General features: G+C 39.2%; 1 protein-coding gene across 1 annotated transcript; it reads left to right on the forward strand.

Moving 5' to 3' along the window:
• Nucleotides 1–1,370: 1,370 nt before the first annotated feature.
• On the forward strand, nt 1,371–18,832 carry LOC144213037 (DNA repair protein RAD50-like). Its single transcript, XM_077741280.1, has 28 exons — nt 1,371–1,441; nt 1,970–2,107; nt 2,182–2,265; nt 2,564–2,715; nt 3,382–3,567; nt 3,642–3,846; nt 3,936–4,064; nt 4,710–4,875; nt 4,963–5,021; nt 5,154–5,288; nt 7,524–7,730; nt 7,809–7,991; nt 8,083–8,240; nt 8,906–9,081; nt 9,144–9,381; nt 10,357–10,546; nt 10,671–10,797; nt 11,046–11,239; nt 11,349–11,459; nt 11,540–11,632; nt 11,709–11,822; nt 12,247–12,374; nt 12,463–12,564; nt 12,651–12,773; nt 16,752–16,837; nt 17,118–17,260; nt 17,358–17,491; nt 18,523–18,832. The coding sequence occupies exons 2-28, from the start codon at nt 1,979–1,981 to the stop codon at nt 18,707–18,709; spliced, it is 3,939 nt and encodes a 1,312-aa protein (XP_077597406.1). The 5' UTR covers nt 1,371–1,441; nt 1,970–1,978; the 3' UTR covers nt 18,710–18,832.
• Nucleotides 18,833–19,848: the final 1,016 nt, after the last annotated feature.

Here is a 19,848-nt window from a genome sequence, read left to right on the forward strand (position 1 = left end):
CAAACCACGACCACACTGGATGCAAACAGAAAGCGCACACACAAGCCAGCTCACACACACAAGCAGTCATGCAGGCTAATTTATGTCTGCTCCAAAAAGCAAACAAAATACAACAGGGGTAGAATAGAATAGAGATGTGGATATGTTTTTTAGGGGAGTGTTTGATTTGATTGGAGGATGACCTTTAACAATAAGTTAGAAGAGACAATTAACTTCTGGTACTATTGAATCAAATTTCTGCAAGAATTTATGACTTTTCGTGTTGACCATTGAGTTTCACCGGCTTCGCATTGAGTAGCTTGTTTCCTTTCAATTACCGGCATTGGCCCCTAAGGGCGGTCCGGCAGCAGAGTGGTTAGCGCGTCGGCCTCACAGTGGGGAGACCTGGTTTCAAATCCAGGTTCGGACCTTTCTGTGTGAAGTTAGCATGTTCTCCCCGGGCCGTGGGTTTTCTCTGGGTACTCTGGTTTCAACCCACATTCCAAAGAGATTTATGGTAAGCTGACTCGGACACTCTAAATTGCTCCTAGTTATGAATGTATGTGAGCGTGTCCCTTTGTGCACTGCGATCGGCTGGCTACCAATTCCCCACCTAGTGGCGTGGAGTGTAAAGTGTACCCCGCCTATGGCCTGAAATCAGCTGGGATAGGCTCCAGCACCCCCTGCAATCATTTTGAGCCACATCATTACATTAAAAGAACACTATGCACTTCAGAAAACGAGTAAATGAATAAATAAATGAATGAATAAATAATGTATCTTCTCTGAGGTGCTTTGTCTTGTGTTATTTAGCTTCCAGACATGAATACTGAGCATATTCTCTTGTTTCAACATACATGCTTCCTTAAATCATTCAGATTTCAAATCTTTGCTGAAATGAATAGGGTATTTCCTCAATCTTATCCCGTCTCCCCCTGAATTTTTAACTTTTAGAACATTTCTAAGATGACACTGATATTTTACATTCCGTAAAAGTAAACTTTACAGTGAAGTAATTACATAACTAAATAGAATGTTTTCATTTTTATTATTATATTGTTATTATATTTTTCGACACAGTTTTGCTTCATTCCATTGCAAAAATATATATTCTTAGTCCATGGGTTTCATAAACAATTTTTGACAATTTACATAATATGATAATAAATTAGTTTTCTCATTAATGTATATACTAACACAGTTGGACAAAAAATCGGTACAATGCTTTGCCCATGTACAGTAATCATATGTTAATAGGAGTAGTAGTAGCAGTTTGTATTTCAAATTTGGTGGTATTATTTCAGTTTGAGTAAAAAGAAAAAACTTTACACTCCACGCCACTAATGGCGGTAGTGAGATAATAAATTGTACAGAAGACCAAACGTTGTGAGTCGTGACGTCACCATACCATGCAGCGCGAAAGCTTGGACTGAACTTTAGTGTACTAAGAAGACACTCCAATGTAAATAACTATTTGTAATCTTGTTCATTTGCAAACGTTGGCGATTATTGGTATTGCGTGTGTTCCGTTGACGTTTGTTCATTTGATTTTTGCTAACATAACTTTACATAAATGTTGTTAGCTAGCTTAGCCAGGAGAGTCCTCTTGAGTGACGTTAGATTTTTGAAGCAATAACTACACACTCAGAAACACTACATTCAGTTGGTTAGGCTTGTTAAAGCATGCAAAGGTAAAAGTCCATATATCTTCTGTGTTGCCTAAAATGTGACATCTGATGCTCAAATTATAAATGAATAAGAAAAAACATAGAAAATGCAACCAAATGTTTATTCGCACCCTCACGTTTCCAGAAGTTTATACACTCCACAAAGTAAGGCAAATCAGGTTAAAGTTGAAGAAAACCCATCTGAATGTACTATTAAACTGTCCTGTGGTTTGACATATCCTTCTAAAATTACCTCTAAAGAACAAAATTAATCTTAGAACAATATTCGGATGACTATTTGATCCTTTTGTTGTCTCTTGCAGAAAGCAAAAATGTCCAAAATTGACAAGATGAGCATCCTTGGGGTGCGAAGCTTTGGCACTGAGGACAAAGACAAACAAGTTATCTCATTCTTCTCTCCCCTCACTGTTCTGGTTGGTCCCAATGGTGCAGGCAAAACGGTACGAGGTCAACGGTCAACCATTTGATGCTTTTGAGCCAAAGTGATAGCAGGATATATATTTTTCTTATCCAGACCATTATTGAGTGCCTCAAGTATGCAACTGCAGGAGAACTTCCTCCAGGTTCGAAGGGAGGTGCATTTGTCCATGATCCAAAGGTGAATCAATTAAAAAAATATATTATTATGATTGTTTAAACCCAAAAAGTGAAAAATGTTAAGCCTCAGTTAATGAAATTATTAACCAACAATGTTAATTATTTTACAAATGGAGCAATCTGCTTTTTAAGGCGAATAATACATTTCATTTTGAACATTTTTTAATATTAAAAATAACCAATGGTTATTATCAGTTGCTTTTTCCTCTTAATGTTTTTTAAATTTCTAGAGCTCTATTGTAATGCTCTTGAGAGCTATAGGTTCCCCATTCCAAGCGTTCATTAACATGTGATTCCAGGAAGCACACGAGACAGAGGTGCGAGCGCAGATTCGACTTCTGTTCTCTGATGTCAATGGTGAGAAAGTTAGTATCCAACGTTCCATGTCCTGCACGCTGAAGGCAAAAAACTACTCATTTAAGAGTTTGGAACAAGTAATTACTCGGATAAAGTAAGTTCAGTTCTTTACAATTCCAATGCATAATTCAAACTAGAGCTGGGCAATAAAACAATAACGATAATTATTATGAAATAATTTTTGTCAACAATAATAATAAAAACTACTGATAAAAATTTGGGGTGGCCTGGCGTCTGACTGGTTAGCGCATAGGCCTCACTGTGGGAGACCTGGGTTCAAATCCAGGTCAGTTTGCATGTTCTGCGTGGGTTTCCCCTCGGTACTCCGGTTTCCTCTCACATTCAAAAAAAAACATGTAATGTAGGCTGATTGGACACTATAAATTGCCCATAGGTATGAGTGTGGGTGTGAATGGTTGTTCTTCTCTTCATACCCTGTGATTGGCTGGGTGCCAATTCAGGGTGTCCCCAGCTTCTGGCCTGAAGGTAGCTGTAATATTGTTCTGACTTGACATCACAGTGTTTGAATTTTCCAATTTGAAACGAAAAAGATGCGATAGTTATCGTGCTAATTGTCAATATCATCTTGGTTTTTTTGGGGGTTTTTTTTGCATCGTGATGACATTTTTTGCCATATTGCTCAGCTCTAATTCAAATCTATCAATTATATGGTCTTTCTGTTGTGAAAATGTTCATATAATGTTCTGGTGCGTGCCTTGACAATCAAAGCGAATAATTGTTTATTTTTTTCCATTCACAGGGATGGTCAAAGGGTCAGCTTGTCATCTAAGTGTGGCGAGCTAGATCGTGAGATGATTTCGGCACTTGGTGTGTCTAAGCCGGTGTTGAATCACGTCATATTTTGCCATCAAGAGGAGTCCAACTGGCCTCTTAGTGAGGGCAAAGCACTCAAAGACAAGTTTGATTCCATCTTCGCGACAACTAAGTAAATTCAACTCTTTGCATTCTTTTCTACATTTTGCCGGTGAATGTATATTTGACGTTCTTATTGCCTTCAAGGTATATCAAGGCTCTGGACACGATACGTCAGTTACGTCTAAAGCAGAACAACACAGTTAAAGAGTGTCAGGTAGAGTTGCGTTTCTTGAAGCAGAACAAGGAGAAGGCACAAAAAATTCGAGAGATTGTCGCCAGCAAGGAAGCTCAGCTTATGGCCTCCAAGGACAGCGTACAACTGATTGAAAGCCAGATTGACCCACTGGAGGTCTGTGCAGTCTTCATTTGATACCCAAATGATAAAATGGCAAAAAAAATTAAAAATTGTCCTTTTCCTAACTTCTTTTTGACTATCAGAATCAGCTCACAGATATTGACTCAAAACTGAGCAAGGTGATGAAGTTGGACAATGACATTAAGGCTCTGGACAGCAGGAAAAAACAGATGGAGGAAGATAACAGGGAGTTGGAAGAAACAATGGAACAGGTGAAAGATGGTTATCATAACATGTACAGTGTTCCCTCGGTTATCGCGGTTAATGGGAACCGGGACCACCCGCGAAAAGGGAATTTCCGCGATCAGGGATTCCCCTTCAAAAATGTTTAATTTGAATTTAATTACCCCCCCCCCCCCCACCCAAAAATAAAATAAAATAAAAAATAAAAAATAAAATATATATATATATATATATATATATATATATATATATATATATATATATATATATATATATATATATATATATATATATATATATATATATATATATATATATATATATATATATATATATATATATATATATATATATATATATATATATATATATATGTGTATATATATACATATACATATACATACACATATGTATACAGTACACCAAATACAATACGGGTAGAGAGAGTGAAATTCATGTTATAACAAAAAGAGCTGTAAAATATGTTGTTTCAATGTAATATTTGTATTTTTTTTCCCCCCAAATAATCCGCGAAGCTCTGAGTCCGCGGTAGCTGGACCGCGAAGTAGCGGGGGAACACTGTATACTTTACTGCAATCCATACGGCTATGTAAATAGAAAATGACTCTAAATACTCTAGAGCAATGTACATTGAGTAATCAGTGAGTTTGCAGGTGTTCCAGGGTTCCACTGAGCAGCTGCAAGAGCTTCATCAGAACCATCAGAAAACAGTGAGAGAGAAGGAACGTCGGCTGACTGACTGCCAGAAGGAGTTGGAGAGAGCAAACCGGGAATGTTTTAGACTCAACCGGGTCAAGTCCGATCTCCTAGTGGAGCAAGGTACTCGTTTACCTATGTTTTTGTTCCCGGATTGAATAATACGAAAATTTATCTGGCAAAAGATAAAAAAATATCTCTTCTCGCCAGGACGTCTCCAGCTGCAGGCTGACCGCCACACTCAAAACATAAAGACCCGTGACACACAGGTGCACCCTATGCGCTTTTTGATGAACTTCATACATTTTATATTTGAGCTCTGTACTGGCAGTCTGATTGAAAATACATAGATGTGTTTGATTAGAAGGTCTGTCAACTCACTTGTCTTTTTGTTGTCACAGATCCGTTCGTTGTCGTCCCATCTGGAGGTTGAGGGTTATGACCGGCCACCTTTCACAAATCTTCAGCTGGAGAGCTTTCATCGTCATATCACACAGAGACTGGAGCAGGAAAAAGAAGCGCTTGCTCAGGTTATGGTAAGACAAACTCAGAGCACTCAGATCGGTCAATTGTCTAATTACCCGATTTTCTGCCCTATATGACTACAAAAGATTTCACTTGTCTCAAAACCCCAAAACTGCACCTTATAATCCAATGCGCCCTTTATATGGATCAATATTGGTTCATCATTGTGTGAAATTCCCTTTAGCACAGCTCCATCTAGTAGATTTATAACACAACCAACTACTCCTAATACTCCAGCTATATATAATGCAGGGGTGCCCAATACGTCGATCGCGAGCTACCAGTCGATCGCTAAGGTAGGACTACTATTGGTATAAAAAAAAAAAACATATTGGACCTGAGCTGGGAAGCAGCGCCACCGTGAGTCCAAGCATGATTACTACCTTCCTATAATATTTGGAGTCCTTTCCGCATGTGATATATCATCAGCACGCATAACTGCTGAGCTTTGTCGGGCCAAAGAAAAAAGGGTAGATCGCGCAACGTTGGATCCTTAAAAACTAGTTCTTTGAGCAAAAACATTTGAGCAGCCCTGATTTAGTGGATGTAAAACACAATCCCTACTGCTACTACAAACTCATCTAATGGAAGTATAACACAACACTCTGCTACCAATACTACAGTAGGGTTCTACATTAACTTTTTAAGACACCTGCCTACGGGTTAAGTAACCTTCAACCCTAAATAGAATGGGTGGCAATCAGCACAGAAGAAACAAAATTTCATCGTAGAAAAAACAACATGGAGATAATACAAAGTGTTCTATGTTTTCTTTGGACTACATTACATTTTGCACCGTTCATAGAAAGACGACGAAAGCAGGCCTCTTCCAGCATTGTATGCATTTTGAATCAGCGTTAAATGCCTCTTAAACGTCCTAAGTAATGTCACAATTCACGCTGAAACTCGCAAGCGGAAGATGGGAGATGAAAAAATGCCGGAAATCAGGGCAGCGATTCTTGACGTTGAAATGGGTAGCACTCAAGGCTGGGTGCGTATCCAATGGAAGAATAGCGTGCCAAATAAAACTTGTTCGGATTCTATTTTGGAAGGAGGGGAAAAAAATCATCATTAAGATGGAGAATGCTCTATCGGGAGAAGATGATTGCTCTTGATACCAACATGATTAGAACCAATGTTCGCGCTAATTTTTCATGTCTGAGCATACAGACACCCTCCCTGAGCACACTGAGGACTAGGATTAATGTATACAAACACACTCAAACATACGTTTAATGTAACTTTACAAAAAAACTGAATTCTGATTTTGTTTTAATTTTTATTTTACCTGCGTTCTCTGGGTTATCTGTTTAAAACACCTCCACCCTCACATTCCCTATCGATGGGCTGTTTGCTGTTGTATTCCCTTCAAAATATTCCGAAAATTATGCACACAAATGTCCTCACAATAGGATAACGCACGCCCACTTGCCAACGAGAAGTAGTCTTGAATGAGTGATCGCGGAGGCCAACAGGCTAAGGAAGGAAAACAGGAAATGCAACAGCTCAGCTTACCCATATATTGATTGTGGGTAATGAAGTTTTATTCTGAGAAAGATATTTAGATATTAACCTCTTGTGAATATAATTTTGAGAGCTGGTTTCAACAGTACTTAGATATTAAATAGTACTTAGATATTAACTTTTCTCTCCGTCATGAATCAACAGTAGATATTTAGATATTAAACTCTTGTTGAGGGCAGTTTTCAACAGTACTTACTCTCTGTCATCATTTGACTGGCGACCAAAAGACCGGGGACCAAACGTCCGGCGACCAAACGTCCGGGCGACCAAATGTCCGGGAGTCCAAACGTCCGGGCGACCAAACGTCCGGGCGACCAAATGTCCGGGCGACCAAACGCCCGGGCGACCAAACGTCCGGGCGACCAAACGTCCGGCCAGGGAGAAAGGGTGCCATTGGCTATCGGTGTTGTGTGCACGAGTATACTTCATTACCCAGAAAGCCGTCTTTTTGCTCGCACATGCGCGTCTTGCGTTTTCTGGTCCATGTGGAGGAGAAACTCGTGTGAAAAAATCGTTCAGTGCTCTTATATATCTGTTATACACAAAAGAGATGCGACAAAAAAGGTCATGGCCACCTGGCTTTCTCGCATTTCGAAATTTTTCTTGTATCTAGAGCGAATGATTTGCTCGAAATTTTCGTCGTAGGTAGAGCCGCTCGTATGTAGAGGTACCACTGTACAGTACATTGAGTGCCGTACCATACTTCTCATTGCTGGAAACAGGTGGACTTTAGGGAAAAAGAGCAGCTGAAACAACAGTCCATTGATGAGATCAGGGATAAGAAGACAGGTCTGGAGAGGACAGTGGACCTGAAAAAGGATCTTCAGGGAAAGAAGCAGCAAGAGCTCCGTAATGTCCGGGCTGAGCTTCAGAGGTTAGAAGGCTCTTCAGGCAAAATGCAGGAGCTTGAAAATGAGCTGGCCAAAGTGGTGAGTGTGTTTACTTTTCAAAGCTATTGTAAAGCTCGCTGTCCCCAAGCTTTCAGTATAATCCGTTCTAATTTCCAGGAGCGTGAGCTGAAGAGTGCTTTACAGACATCCAACATAGAGCACCTGAAAGCTGAGGTTTTGGAGCTCCAGAGAGAAAAGACAGAACTTGACCGCGCTCAGAGGCAGCTGGATCAAGAAATGGGTACACTCAACAAGCACACAACTGCACGCACACAGATGGACATGTTAACAAAGGACAAGGTGAGATTTGTTATACTTGTGTGGGCTCTCTCCAATACATATATATATGATGTTGTTTCCCCTTCTAACGTCGCCTTTTTTGGTCATGTAGAAAGAGAAAGAGGAGCAGGTACGCAAGATCAAGTCGCGTCATAATGACGATCTGGTGTCCCTGCTGGGTCACTTCCCCAACAAAAGACAACTCGAGGACTGGGTTTATGCTAAGTCAAAGGAAATAAACAGCATCAGGACCAAACTAACCAAAATCAAGTGTGTTTTCAAATTAGAGCAGGTCTCGCAAATGCAGTGGCACCTTCAAAGTTTGAATGACTTAATATTTTTTTTAATATATTTCGCAAAGAAAAACTGTTTTTGATCACCACAGAGCAGAAAATGGAAATAATGGTGAAAATAAGAACATTTCTAACTGCTCAGTACAAAATGAGCTATACAATTAGATATCTACACACTGAAATTAAATCTGTAAAGACCTATCAGCCAATTTAAGCCTTTTATTTTGTTTGCAGTGCCAACCCTTTTATGGTTGAATGTCAAAATGAAGCTTAGATAATTGTTAATAGGCTGAGTTTGAAATATTTGATTATTCTTATGTCATACATTATTTTTAAATTTTAAAATGCACGTACTGAAGAAACTTATTCCATACATTATTTTTAAATTTTAAAATGCACGTTCTGAAGAAACACATCGAAATTCTTTGCTTGTTCCATTACAAATTTGGAACAGTGAATTACTCAAAGCATGTGAGGTGTGGCGCATGCTGAAAAGTGGCTGAAAAAAATACAGGTTGCTTTGAAATTGATAAAGATTGAATGTCTACCAGCATTATACTTCGCGTTGAAGGTGCCACTTGTAATTTAAGTCTTGTTATTAAACCTTTGTAATAATTGGTGTTATGTGGTTTAAAAACACAGCAAGGAGCTAGCTTCAAGTGAGCAGAATAAGAGCCACATAGCCGCCGAACTGCGCAAAAAAGAACAGCAGTTGACAACTGACGAAGAAAGATTCTTCAGCGTGTGTGGCAGTCAAGATCTAGAGCTGGATCTCACCAAAGTGCAGGACGACCTGGAAAAATTTTCAAAACAAAGAGGTAAGAGCTATTGCTTGCATTTATGCAAAGAAATTGCACAGTTCAATTCATCTTTTTTCCAGCTATGCTCGCCGGGGCCACTGCTGTTTACACCCAGTTCATCAGCCAGCTGACCGAGGAGAGGGAGCCCTGCTGCCCCGTCTGCCAACGGACGTTTCCATCCGAGCCGGACTTGCAGGAGGTCATCAGCGACATGCAGTCCAAACTGCGTCTGGTTCCAGATAAGCTGAAAAACACAGAGCAGGACCTGAAGAAAAAAGAGAGGAGGCGAGATGAAATGTTGACCCTAAGACCCGTCAGGTATGAGAACTCAACTCCAAGGGCGCGAGCAGACTTCTGTTTCCACACCCAAATTTATCCATATTTTAGTCTAGCCACTTTTCATTTACACAGCAGTAGAGTTATTGTTACAGTACATACTTTTTGTAAATACAGTGTTCCCTCGCTACTTCGCGGTTCAGCTACCGCAGACTCAGAGCTTTGCAGATTTTTTGGGGAAAAAAATACAAATATTACATTGAAACAATTTTTTTTTTTTTGAATTAAATTCAAATTAAGCATTTTTGAAGGGGAATCCCTACTTCGCGGAAATTCACTTATCGCGGGTGGTCCCGGTCCCCATTAACCGCGATAACCGAGGAAACACTGTACCAAACAAAAAATTTAAATACTTGCATATTCTTACACCTGATGTGTGTTTGTATTTAACCTCCTCTGACCTGGCGTCCACGTGTGGACATCACATTTTTGGTTGTCAAAATAACTGTTAAATTTTGGACTACAAAGGCCTGGCATCCACTTATGATGTGGACATCATTTTTCTCAAGAACTTCATATAAATTACAAAAATAATTCTTAGTTATTACATTCATTTGAAGCCTAATTATATCCTTGATATCAAAGAGAAAATAAAAGTGCATGCCTTGCAAGAGTTTGGGTCTAGAGAGGTTAAATTCACTTGTTTATAAAACTTCCAAGGGTTGCAGGGGGTGATGGAGCCTATCCTAGCCAACTTTAGGCACCAGGTAGGAGACACCCTGAAGTGGTGTCCAGTTCATCAAAGGGCACAAGGAGATGGATAACCATTCACGCTAACACTCCTAGCTAGAAGCAATTTTGCGTGTTCAACTAGCCTACCATGGATTTTTTGGAGATGTACGGGAGTACATAGAGAAAACCCACTCAAGCCTGGGCACACATAAACAAATTATGAATAGAAAGGGGTAATTTAGTCCGGCTACATGATTAAACAAAAATGTTTACCCTTTCCCACAGGCAGTCTATTTCTCAGTTGCAAGAGAAGGAGTTGCCTGATCTTAGAAATCGTCTGCAGAGTGTGAACAGAGACATCGAACGACTGAAAGGTGATGTAGAAGAGCAGGAGACTCTGCTTGGAACGTTAATGTCAGAGGAAGAAACCGCCAAGGCCTGTCAGCAGGACATTGCTCTAATGGACAGATTCCTGGTACTACTCGCCACTTTTTCCACCAGAATAAAATCAAGAGATTTTATTGGGTCTCTATAAAAAAAAATCTGGTTGTCCCAACGACTTAATTTTTTTATATTTTATTATTATTATTTTTTTGTAGATGGACCTAAAAGAAGCAGAGAGGAAAATAGCTCAGAATGCAGCCAAACTCCAGGGAGTAGACTTGACCAGAACCATCCAGCAAGTCAGTCAGGAGAAACAAGAGACACAGCTCAAGTTAGACACTGGTGAGAAAATGTCAGACAGCTCAGTTTCCAAATTTGAATAAAGCCCTGGTAGATATGTTTTACACTCACACATAACTTAAGGATTTCTTACCAAGTGAAATTGGTGGACAATTTACAATCATGTTACACTTGTACTGCAATACAATAATTTCCAGCGTCCACTCTCCACATTCAACCAAGACTCATGGAGAAGTCATAGAACGTCTTTAGAAATACTTGCACAGTTCTTGATATTTGATTTGACACAGCATCCAGCAAAATGGAGCTTAAACGGAAGCTAATCCAAGACCAGCAGGACCAGATTCAGATGTTAAGGAGCTGTGTGAATGAGACCAAAGCGGAGAAACTACAGCTGAGCAGTGACATGCAGAAGCAGAAGCAGCTGGAGGATCAGTGTATTGATTTCACCACTGAGATACAAGCTTTAACCAGGGACATCCGGGTATTCTCACTCTCATTCCACAAGTATCATGTCTCTGCTTTTGACTTGAATTTCAAATTTTAGCACGGACCCAGAAAAAGTTTAATCTCGTGTTCTCGCCCACAACCAGGATGCTAAGGAGCAGCTTTCTCCTCTATCCTCCACCCTGGATAAGATGCAGTTGGAGAAACAGGAGCTGATGGAACGCAAAAAGGAGAAGCAAGAAGAAGGACAGGAGAAGGTGGTATACATAGTCACAAGTCTAACTTTTCTGTCCGTGCACAGTTATGCTCATCTTTTGAGATACTTTGTCAAGGGTAGATCAATGTCATCAAAGAGAGAATCAAGACCATCAACATCTTAGAAAAGGACATCAGCAAGTATATTGATGAGGGCAAACACGAATACAAGGAGGCAAGTCATTTACTGCTTTCATTCGGATCCTCAAGTATTTCGGTGAGCGGTGCAATTACAGATGAAACTTTTGCAGCAAAAAGAATCTGAGCTTCAAGAAACAAACACACTACTCCATGAGGCTGATCGACACAAAGAAAAGATCAACAAAGAGATGGGAAATATTCGACAAGACATCGACACTCAGAAAGTAAAATATTCCACTAAGTGTTTCTTGAGTCAATCAAGGGTTATGGAGTTGCCATTAAAAGCCTAGATTATCCAGATGAGGGGTGGGCAAACCAGTCCTCAAGGGCCGCTGTTGGTGTTGGTTTTCTTCCAACCCATCTAGCATGGACACTTTAACCAATGTGGTTTCCACCAAAACAAGAAGCCCCTGAATGCACTCCACTGATTGCACTTGTATGACACCAGATTAGTGAAAAGCTGTCCTCTTTATGGGTTTGAATTAAATCCCCACCCACAGCAGCCCTCTTTGGAACAGTTTGCCCTCCCCTGGACCAGATGTTTAATATCTTACTGCCCCTTTCAATTAAACTCTACACCCTGTGTGAAAAACGCACAGCTGTACAATAAACTGTATTGCAGTAATGTATGTTATCGCTCTAATGCAGGTACAAGAGCGCTGGTTGCTGGACAATTTGACTCTAAGAAAGCGGCTGGAAGAGCTTAAAGAAGTTGTGGCTAAGCGAGAAGCCCTTTGCAAAGACATAGGCAACATGAAAGTGATGCAGCTACGCCAGTAAGATGCATTTCAACAAGTAAATCCAAGAAAGTGTTGCTCAATTCATATCGAGATGATCCCAATACCTAATTTTCTGCTTGTGCAGGGAACGACGTGACGCGGAGCGTAAAGTGGATGACCTGAAAACGAACCGTAACATTGCGTTCGGTCGCCAGAAAGGCTTCGAGGAGGAGTTGTTGCATTACAAGTGAGCCTCACTTGATGATTAGCCTCATTGCCTTTCTATCACGTTTTTGTACAAAGGCTTGACGTCTCTGGGTGGTTCCCTCACAGAAAAGAGCTGCGAGAAGACCAATACAAAAAAGCAGATGAACTCTACAAAAACAAGATGATTGTAATGCGCACCACAGAGCTGGTCGTCAAAGACCTGGATCTTTACTACAAGGCCCTTGATCAGTAAGTAAGATATCTCCCTAGAAAGGTTTATAATTGCCTCTAAATTCCATAAAATGGTTGGTAAAAAATCTAGTTAATTGTGCTAACTTGAGAATTTAACCAATCTTAACTCTAGGTTTTTTTTTGTCAATAACTTGTGTTGAGTATTTATAACTCGTCAAAGTTACTTCTGGTTGGCTGGCCACCTATTCAGGGTGTCTGCTGCCTGTTGCCCGTAGTTAGCAGGTATAGGCTCTAGTGACCCTTGTGAGATTACGCAGTCCATAAAATGAACAAATAAATTGTGCTAACTTTAATTATTAAGTTTTTGAGGAGATTTCTGAGTAGGCGGACCATGAATTTTTAAATTTGCGAACTTGAAATGCTCAAATGAAAGTATAGTCTGTCCTTACTCCAGATCAGATCAAAATAGTGCACTGGCGCCATTATACTAAACCTGACATTGTAGCTCATTTGCCAAAATATTCCACCGTCATTGAGGGGACTCAGGTTCATCCCCTTTGGATTTTGGTTATACCAATGGTTCTTAGCCTGGGTTCGGTGAGCCGGTCTCAGGGGTTCGATGGGGCCTCTGCCGTGGAGGTCAAGACACATGGACTCATCATGTCTCTGAACGATAACATGCACCACTTGACCATCACTGGCTGCAGGTTAATAACAACAGTTGTGGTCAAAGGTTTACATACACTTGTGAAGAACATAAGGTCATGGCTCTCTTGAGTTATTTCCACAACTTTGATTTTTCTCTGATAGAGTGATTGGAACAGATACTTCTTTCTCACAAAAACATTCAAGAAGTTTAGTTCTTAGTTTGGTTCTTCTCTGGCTTTATTATGGGTGAACAGAAAAAAAGTGATCAAATCTGATGGGTCAAAAATATAGATACAGCAACACGAATTAGCAATTTTTGTGGCTTAGAAAGTTATGTCATTGAAATGAGCTTCATTGCATGGCGTCTTGACTTCTTGTGAGTGATTATGAGTGACTACTGCTGGTGACTTCTCTGAGGCCATTTAAATAGGGCTCATTGGATGCAAACGCCCACAAACACTACAATGGGAAAGTCAGAGGAGTTCACCATGAATCTGAAAAAGCAAATCCTTGACTTGAACAAGTCAGGAAAGTCACTTGGAGCCATTTCAAAGCAGCAATGCAACAATGCAAACAATTGTTTGTAAGTATAAAGTGCATGGCACTGTTTTGTCACTGCCACAATCAGGAAGAAAACGCAAGCTATCACCTGCTGCTGAGATAAAATTGGTCAGGAGGGTGAAGATTCAACCGAGAATCACAAAAAAAAAAAAAATCTGCCGAGAATTAGAAGCTGGCGGAACACAGGTATCAGTGTCCACAGTCAAACGTGTTTTGCATTGGACTTAAAGGCTGCCGTGCAAGAAGGAAGCCCTGCTCCAAAAGCGGCACTTTAAGGATCGACTAAAGTTTGCTGCTGATCACATGGACAAAGATAAAACCTTCTGGTGAAAAGGTGTGTGGTCAGACGAAACAAAAATTGAGCTTTTTGGCCACAATGCTCAGCAATATGTTTGGAGGAGAAAAGGTGAGGTCTTTAACCCCAAGTACACCATGCCTAACGTCAAGCACGGTGGTGGTAGTATGATGCTGTGGGGCTGTTTTGCTGCCAATGGAACTGGTGCTTTCCAGAGAGTAAAGAGGATAATGAAGGAGGATTACCTTCAAATTCTTCAAGATAACTAATGTAATTTCATGCGCATATAAGGCGTGCCCTCAATTCAATCATCATTTTTTGTCCGACAGATAGGACATATATGCAAGTAAACACGGTACTTTAAATTTAGAATTTGCTGCAAATATTTGCATTTTTCTGTTTACCATTAATGAATGGGTTGACTTGTAATTTCTAGTTCTGCTAATTTCTATTTTAAATTTCCTTATCAGCAACATAACTGAATGTAGCACTTGCTTTAGCCTGAGTACAAAAACAGAAAATAAGTGATTTAGTACCCAAAATGCTTGAAATTATTTAGCACGTGCTTTTACACTACAATAATACAACTGTGTCAAATTTAAAAATGTGCTTTAACGATTGGTAAATCTCTGTAGGTATGGTAGTGTATCGCAATATGACGATATTAGATCATTAAGACCGTCAAAATGTTGGCGAGCTCACAAAGTCGAAAGATCATTTAATTATTTTGATTAGAGATTGGGAACGTATTGCTAGCAAGCCTTTCCTGGGTGTATCAATCTATATAATTATTTTAAATGGTGGTAATTTTAACGGAACCACTTAAATATATATTTTTATTGTACCCCTTTAAAATCACCAGCTTTTTTGTTGTTGTTTTTTACCTAAGTGCAAAAACGTATTCAGGAAGCTTCAATAGCTTTTTTTCCGGCTTTTACGTCAATTTTAGATATGTATGCTTTATATGATGTTTTATATGTATGTTTTGTAAGAGGAAAAATAGTGATTCTGGGGGGCCAAATCTTAGTTTTTTTAAATCGTCATTAAACCAAGATTGTGGTTAGCGTATCGGCCTCACAACTTTGGGGTCCTGGGTTCAAATGCAAGTCGGTCCACCTGTGTGTAGTTTGCATGTTTTCCCTGGGTGCCTGAGTTTTCTCTGGGTACTCCAGTTTCCTCCCACATACCAAAAACATACATGGTAGGCTGATTGGACACTCTAAATGGCCCCTAAGTATGAGTGTGTGCGTGAATGGTTGTCAGTTTCCTCGTGCCCTGCGCCTCTGGCCCGAAGTCAGCTGGGATATGCTCCATTGCCCCCTGTGACCCTAGTGAGGATAAAGCAGTTCAGAAAATGAATTAATTTTTTTTTTTTGTTAAATCGCCTACCTCTAACAAGACCTAATGTAAGTGAAGTATGGAGAGGGTCAACAGTGACAACATGGGTTATGTGTCAGAGTCTGATTGTCATAATAACACAGTGGAAGTGCACGTATACTTTGGTTAGTCAGCTCTTGCTCATCATTATCAAGATCAAAAGCAAGGCCTTAGTTGCTTTCAAAGGACGATGACTGTGTGGCCTAGTTCCCCTCATAGTGGACTCAATCGCAAAAGTGGCAAAAGCAACATTCAAAATCGTGTGCCACACGTTTTTTTTAGCATCTGTTCAAATCAATTTTGAACAAAGTGAAATACCCCCCAATAGTCTGTCTATGTACACTTGTTTTTCTTTTGCTTTATGTTAAAATTATTTTAATTGTTTTTAATTAAACAGGACTCCCAGGAGGCATGTCAACTGGTTCTAAAAAAATAATAGTTTAACAAGTTGTCCTCAATACTCGTAGGTTATGTTCTCCATATTTGTTTAAAACCTTTGAAATGAATAGAAGAAAAATTGCTGGATAATTTTCTGTCAAGCAAGCAAATCAGATGGATTGATAAACATTCAAATTAAAAATAAAAATTCCTTCTACATAACTGCCCTTCTTTTGCCGTATATAGGCATTGGAAGAAATGTGGTTGATTTGCCACTTGATATTTTGACCAAATCAGAGGTTCTCATCAGTCAGTGAGTTTATTGACCAAACACTTCGAGTAACTCAGGAAGACAACATCTACCCACTTAGCTGCAGTTTTGTCTTTCTTATCAACCTATCTGCTTTCCGAACCTCAGTATGAGACACATTTAAATATCTTGTTTTGGCCTCCTCTGGTCCACAATCATGATTATTATTCTTAATTTTTTTTTTGCTGCCTACAGAGTTTATGAACTATTTTGTTTATAATGTTCTCCTAATTTCCAGCCAACCGTCTAACATTTATCAATTTTACAACATTAATTCCAAATCAATCTTGGCTGTAAAGTTGCAAAAAACAAATAAACAATATTCATGTCATCTTGAGTTAACAGTTTGTATGATGCTGTTATAAGTAATTCATTCATACATGTATTTTTTTCCAAGAACGTCATAAATTAAAATGATTGTTTTATTTGTGTGGTGTTTATTGCTTTAATCTTTGCTCCCCTCCAGAGCCATCATGACATTCCACAGTCTGAAGATGGATGAAATCAATAAAATCATCAGAGACCTTTGGCGCAGCACCTACCGAGGACAAGGTACAATGCATGCACCTCTTTTACACATAGATCCCACCGAACTTTCTTATCACAAGACGCATCATCTTACTTGCCTTGGCCTTTCACACAACCCAGTAATGTCAAAACAGTCTGGATTCACTGGGAGTTTTAGGAAAAAGTGAATGATGGCTCTTGCCTTTCACACGATTTGCATTGCAGAAAATTTTATACTCATTGTATGGATTGGGAACTTTGTCAGTATTTTGGGGACCTCAGCCTTTGTTGTCAAGATTTCATTCTAATGTCATCCTCTTTCTAGACATTGAGTATGTGGAAATCCGCTCAGATATGGATGAGAATTCATCTGCTGGAGTAAAACGGAGGATTTACAACTATCGAGTAGTTAGGGTAAATGGAGACACCGCTTTGGATATGAGGGGACGCTGCAGTGCGGGGCAGAAGGTAACATCATGATTTAAAAAAAAAAAAAAAAAAATTATTTCTTCTTTCCGGCCTCTCTATGTATGTGCTTTGAGGTTGCTTCTATGTGCTTACACAGGTGCTGGCATCTCTCATTATACGTCTTGCCTTGGCGGAAACTTTCTGTCTGAATTGCGGTATCCTGACCCTGGACGAGCCCACCACTAACCTGGACAGAGAGAACATTGAGTCGCTCGCACACGCCCTTGTTGAGTCAGTGCACACATGCAGAAACACTTTTTACTTATAATCTTATATATACTTACTATAATATTTATTATGACTTAATAGGTCAAGTTTCGTTCGAAAAAAATAGAAAAAAACTTCATCCCACGTCCCTGTATGTGGTTTTTAGATTTACAGTGTTCCCTCGGTACTTCGCGGTTCAGCTACCGCGGACTCAAAGCTTCGCGGATTTTTGGGGGATTTTTTTTTTTTTAAATGCAAATATTACATTGAGACAACATATTTTACAGAGTTTTTGGTTATAAAATGAATTGCACTCTACCCGTATTCTATATGATGTACTGTATACAGGGGGGGGGGTAAAAAAAGAAATACAAATTAACATTTTTTTGGGGAATTAAATTCAAATTAAGCATTTTTGAAGGGTAATCTCTACTTCGCGGAAATTCACTTATCGCGGGTGGTTCCGGTCACCATTAACCGCGATAAGCGAGGTAACACTGTAATTGTTTTATTATTAATAATAATAAGTAATTATATATTATATGAACGAATACAATTATAAGTTAATAAAATATGAATGGAATTTAAAAATAGTCCTTCATTTTCTGAAGTGTTTATCCTCACAAGCGTCACGGTGGGTGTTAAATCCTATCCCAGCTAACTATGGGCATATATCAAAGTTAATCCAAACAAAATAGATCCTAGTAAAGTTTAATTTGTGTAGTATTTTTTGTATTAAAAATGTAAATAAAATATAATACTTATACATTAAAAATGTAAAAAATAATATTTTTCATCAACTCAATCACTGCCAGCCTAGCTGAGCAATAAAGTATGTAGTATTCACATTATTAATTGTTGTGATTAATAAAATAAAAATTGCTTGGATATATATATATTTTTTAAATGGCTGTTCTAGACACCGCATCCATTTTGACTGATATTCAAACTGATGGAGCACCTTGCGCTGTCAAGAGCATCCGATTAGCTAATTTTATTTAGGAAGTTGCATCTTTCCAGTGGTAAATGTTCTTCATGCAACTCTCTCCACACAGAATCATCAAGAGTCGCTCCGGGCAGCGTAACTTCCAACTACTGATCATCACGCACGACGAGGACTTTGTGGAGCTGCTGGGCCGCTCCAGTTACATCGAACACTTCTACCGCATCCGCAAGAACCAAGACCAGAACTCGGAAATCACCAAGTGCAGTATCAGCTCCCTCTCCTCCTATCTCCACTGAGCATGCCTTCTTGATACCTCGCATGTTTGTGAATACTGTTAAGAAATTTTCTCCGAAAATATACACAGATTAATAGTTTGTTGGAGAAAAAAAATTGTCTTCTAAATAAATCCTTAATAGAGAGCCTAAGTTTACATTTTCATATCAAACCCCCAAAAGGCAACCTTGAAAAACCTTGAACCTTGAAAAAGTTTTCAACTTAAATTTTCCAAAATCATTTGCAAATAAGCAACTATTCCATGTGGAGTTTTATTTTTTGTTTGTTTTCAAAAACTTCTTCAGAACTCAGAATCATTCCTTTATTTTCTGAACCACTAATCCTCATTAGGGTCGCAGGGGAGGTGCGGGACTTCATCTCACCTGACTTTGGGCCAAAAGCGGGTGACACCATGAATTGGTGGCCAGCCCATCCCAGGGCAACTCAAAACCATCTCAAAAAAAGTAAAACCTATTTGATTTTTATTCAGTTGACTATAGATCTTAAAATAATAATTGATATATCCTGCAAAGTGCAATCACTGTGGAAATATTCCAGATTTTAGTATCGTATGGTCAATTGTGTAGTTAGAATTTTATTTTAACACATGACCTCAGAAAACTCCAATCTAGCCTTGAGTTCAAAATGTTATATTCATATGATGACTTGATATTAATGCTATTTCTATTAAAATTTGAGTGCCACTCAATTTTAAAAAGTGCAAAAAAATATGCTCACCTATCGTTTTCTAATCACCATTGCTGACGAGAAACTTCAAAGAAATATCTCCTTTTTTGGAAGCCTAATCAAACAAATCTTATTTCCTGTGCATTGCAGTGAAAATGCGTCAGTTTTGGGGCGGAGAGGCGTGAGATAAGATGAATATAAGTCTCGTGCTCACGATTGAGGTTTCAGAATACGATAAGTGCCAATTGAAGCAGTTGGTCAATTCAAACGCGCAAGTGAAAATGATGATGATGCTGATGGTGACAACACTGCTGCTGATGTCCTCCATGGTGGCTCGTGGACATCCTGCGGCACCTGCGACAATCCACCCACCTGAGCGTATCCTCCGACCCCTTTTTGACAAGTTGATGAATTCCAGCTTTTCATTACCCACGGTAGGCCACTCCTAATTTTAGTTTTCTATAACTCTTAAAAA

The sequence above is a fragment of the Stigmatopora nigra genome, chromosome 19, assembly GCF_051989575.1.
Source record: "Stigmatopora nigra isolate UIUO_SnigA chromosome 19, RoL_Snig_1.1, whole genome shotgun sequence".
NCBI classification, from domain to species: domain Eukaryota; kingdom Metazoa; phylum Chordata; class Actinopteri; order Syngnathiformes; family Syngnathidae; genus Stigmatopora; species Stigmatopora nigra.

What these genes read in the sequence shown, in the direction of transcription:
- LOC144213037 (XM_077741280.1), top strand. Translation starts at nt 1,979, where the DNA reads ATGTCCAAAATTGACAAGATGAGCATCCTTGGGGTGCGAAGCTTTGGC. An exon ending in AAAATGAGCTGGCCAAAGTG is followed by an intron (nt 7,731 to 7,808) that starts GTGAGTGTGTTT and finishes TCTAATTTCCAG; the next exon opens with GAGCGTGAGCTGAAGAGTGC. An exon ending in GAGGAGTTGTTGCATTACAA is followed by an intron (nt 12,565 to 12,650) that starts GTGAGCCTCACT and finishes GTTCCCTCACAG; the next exon opens with AAAAGAGCTGCGAGAAGACC.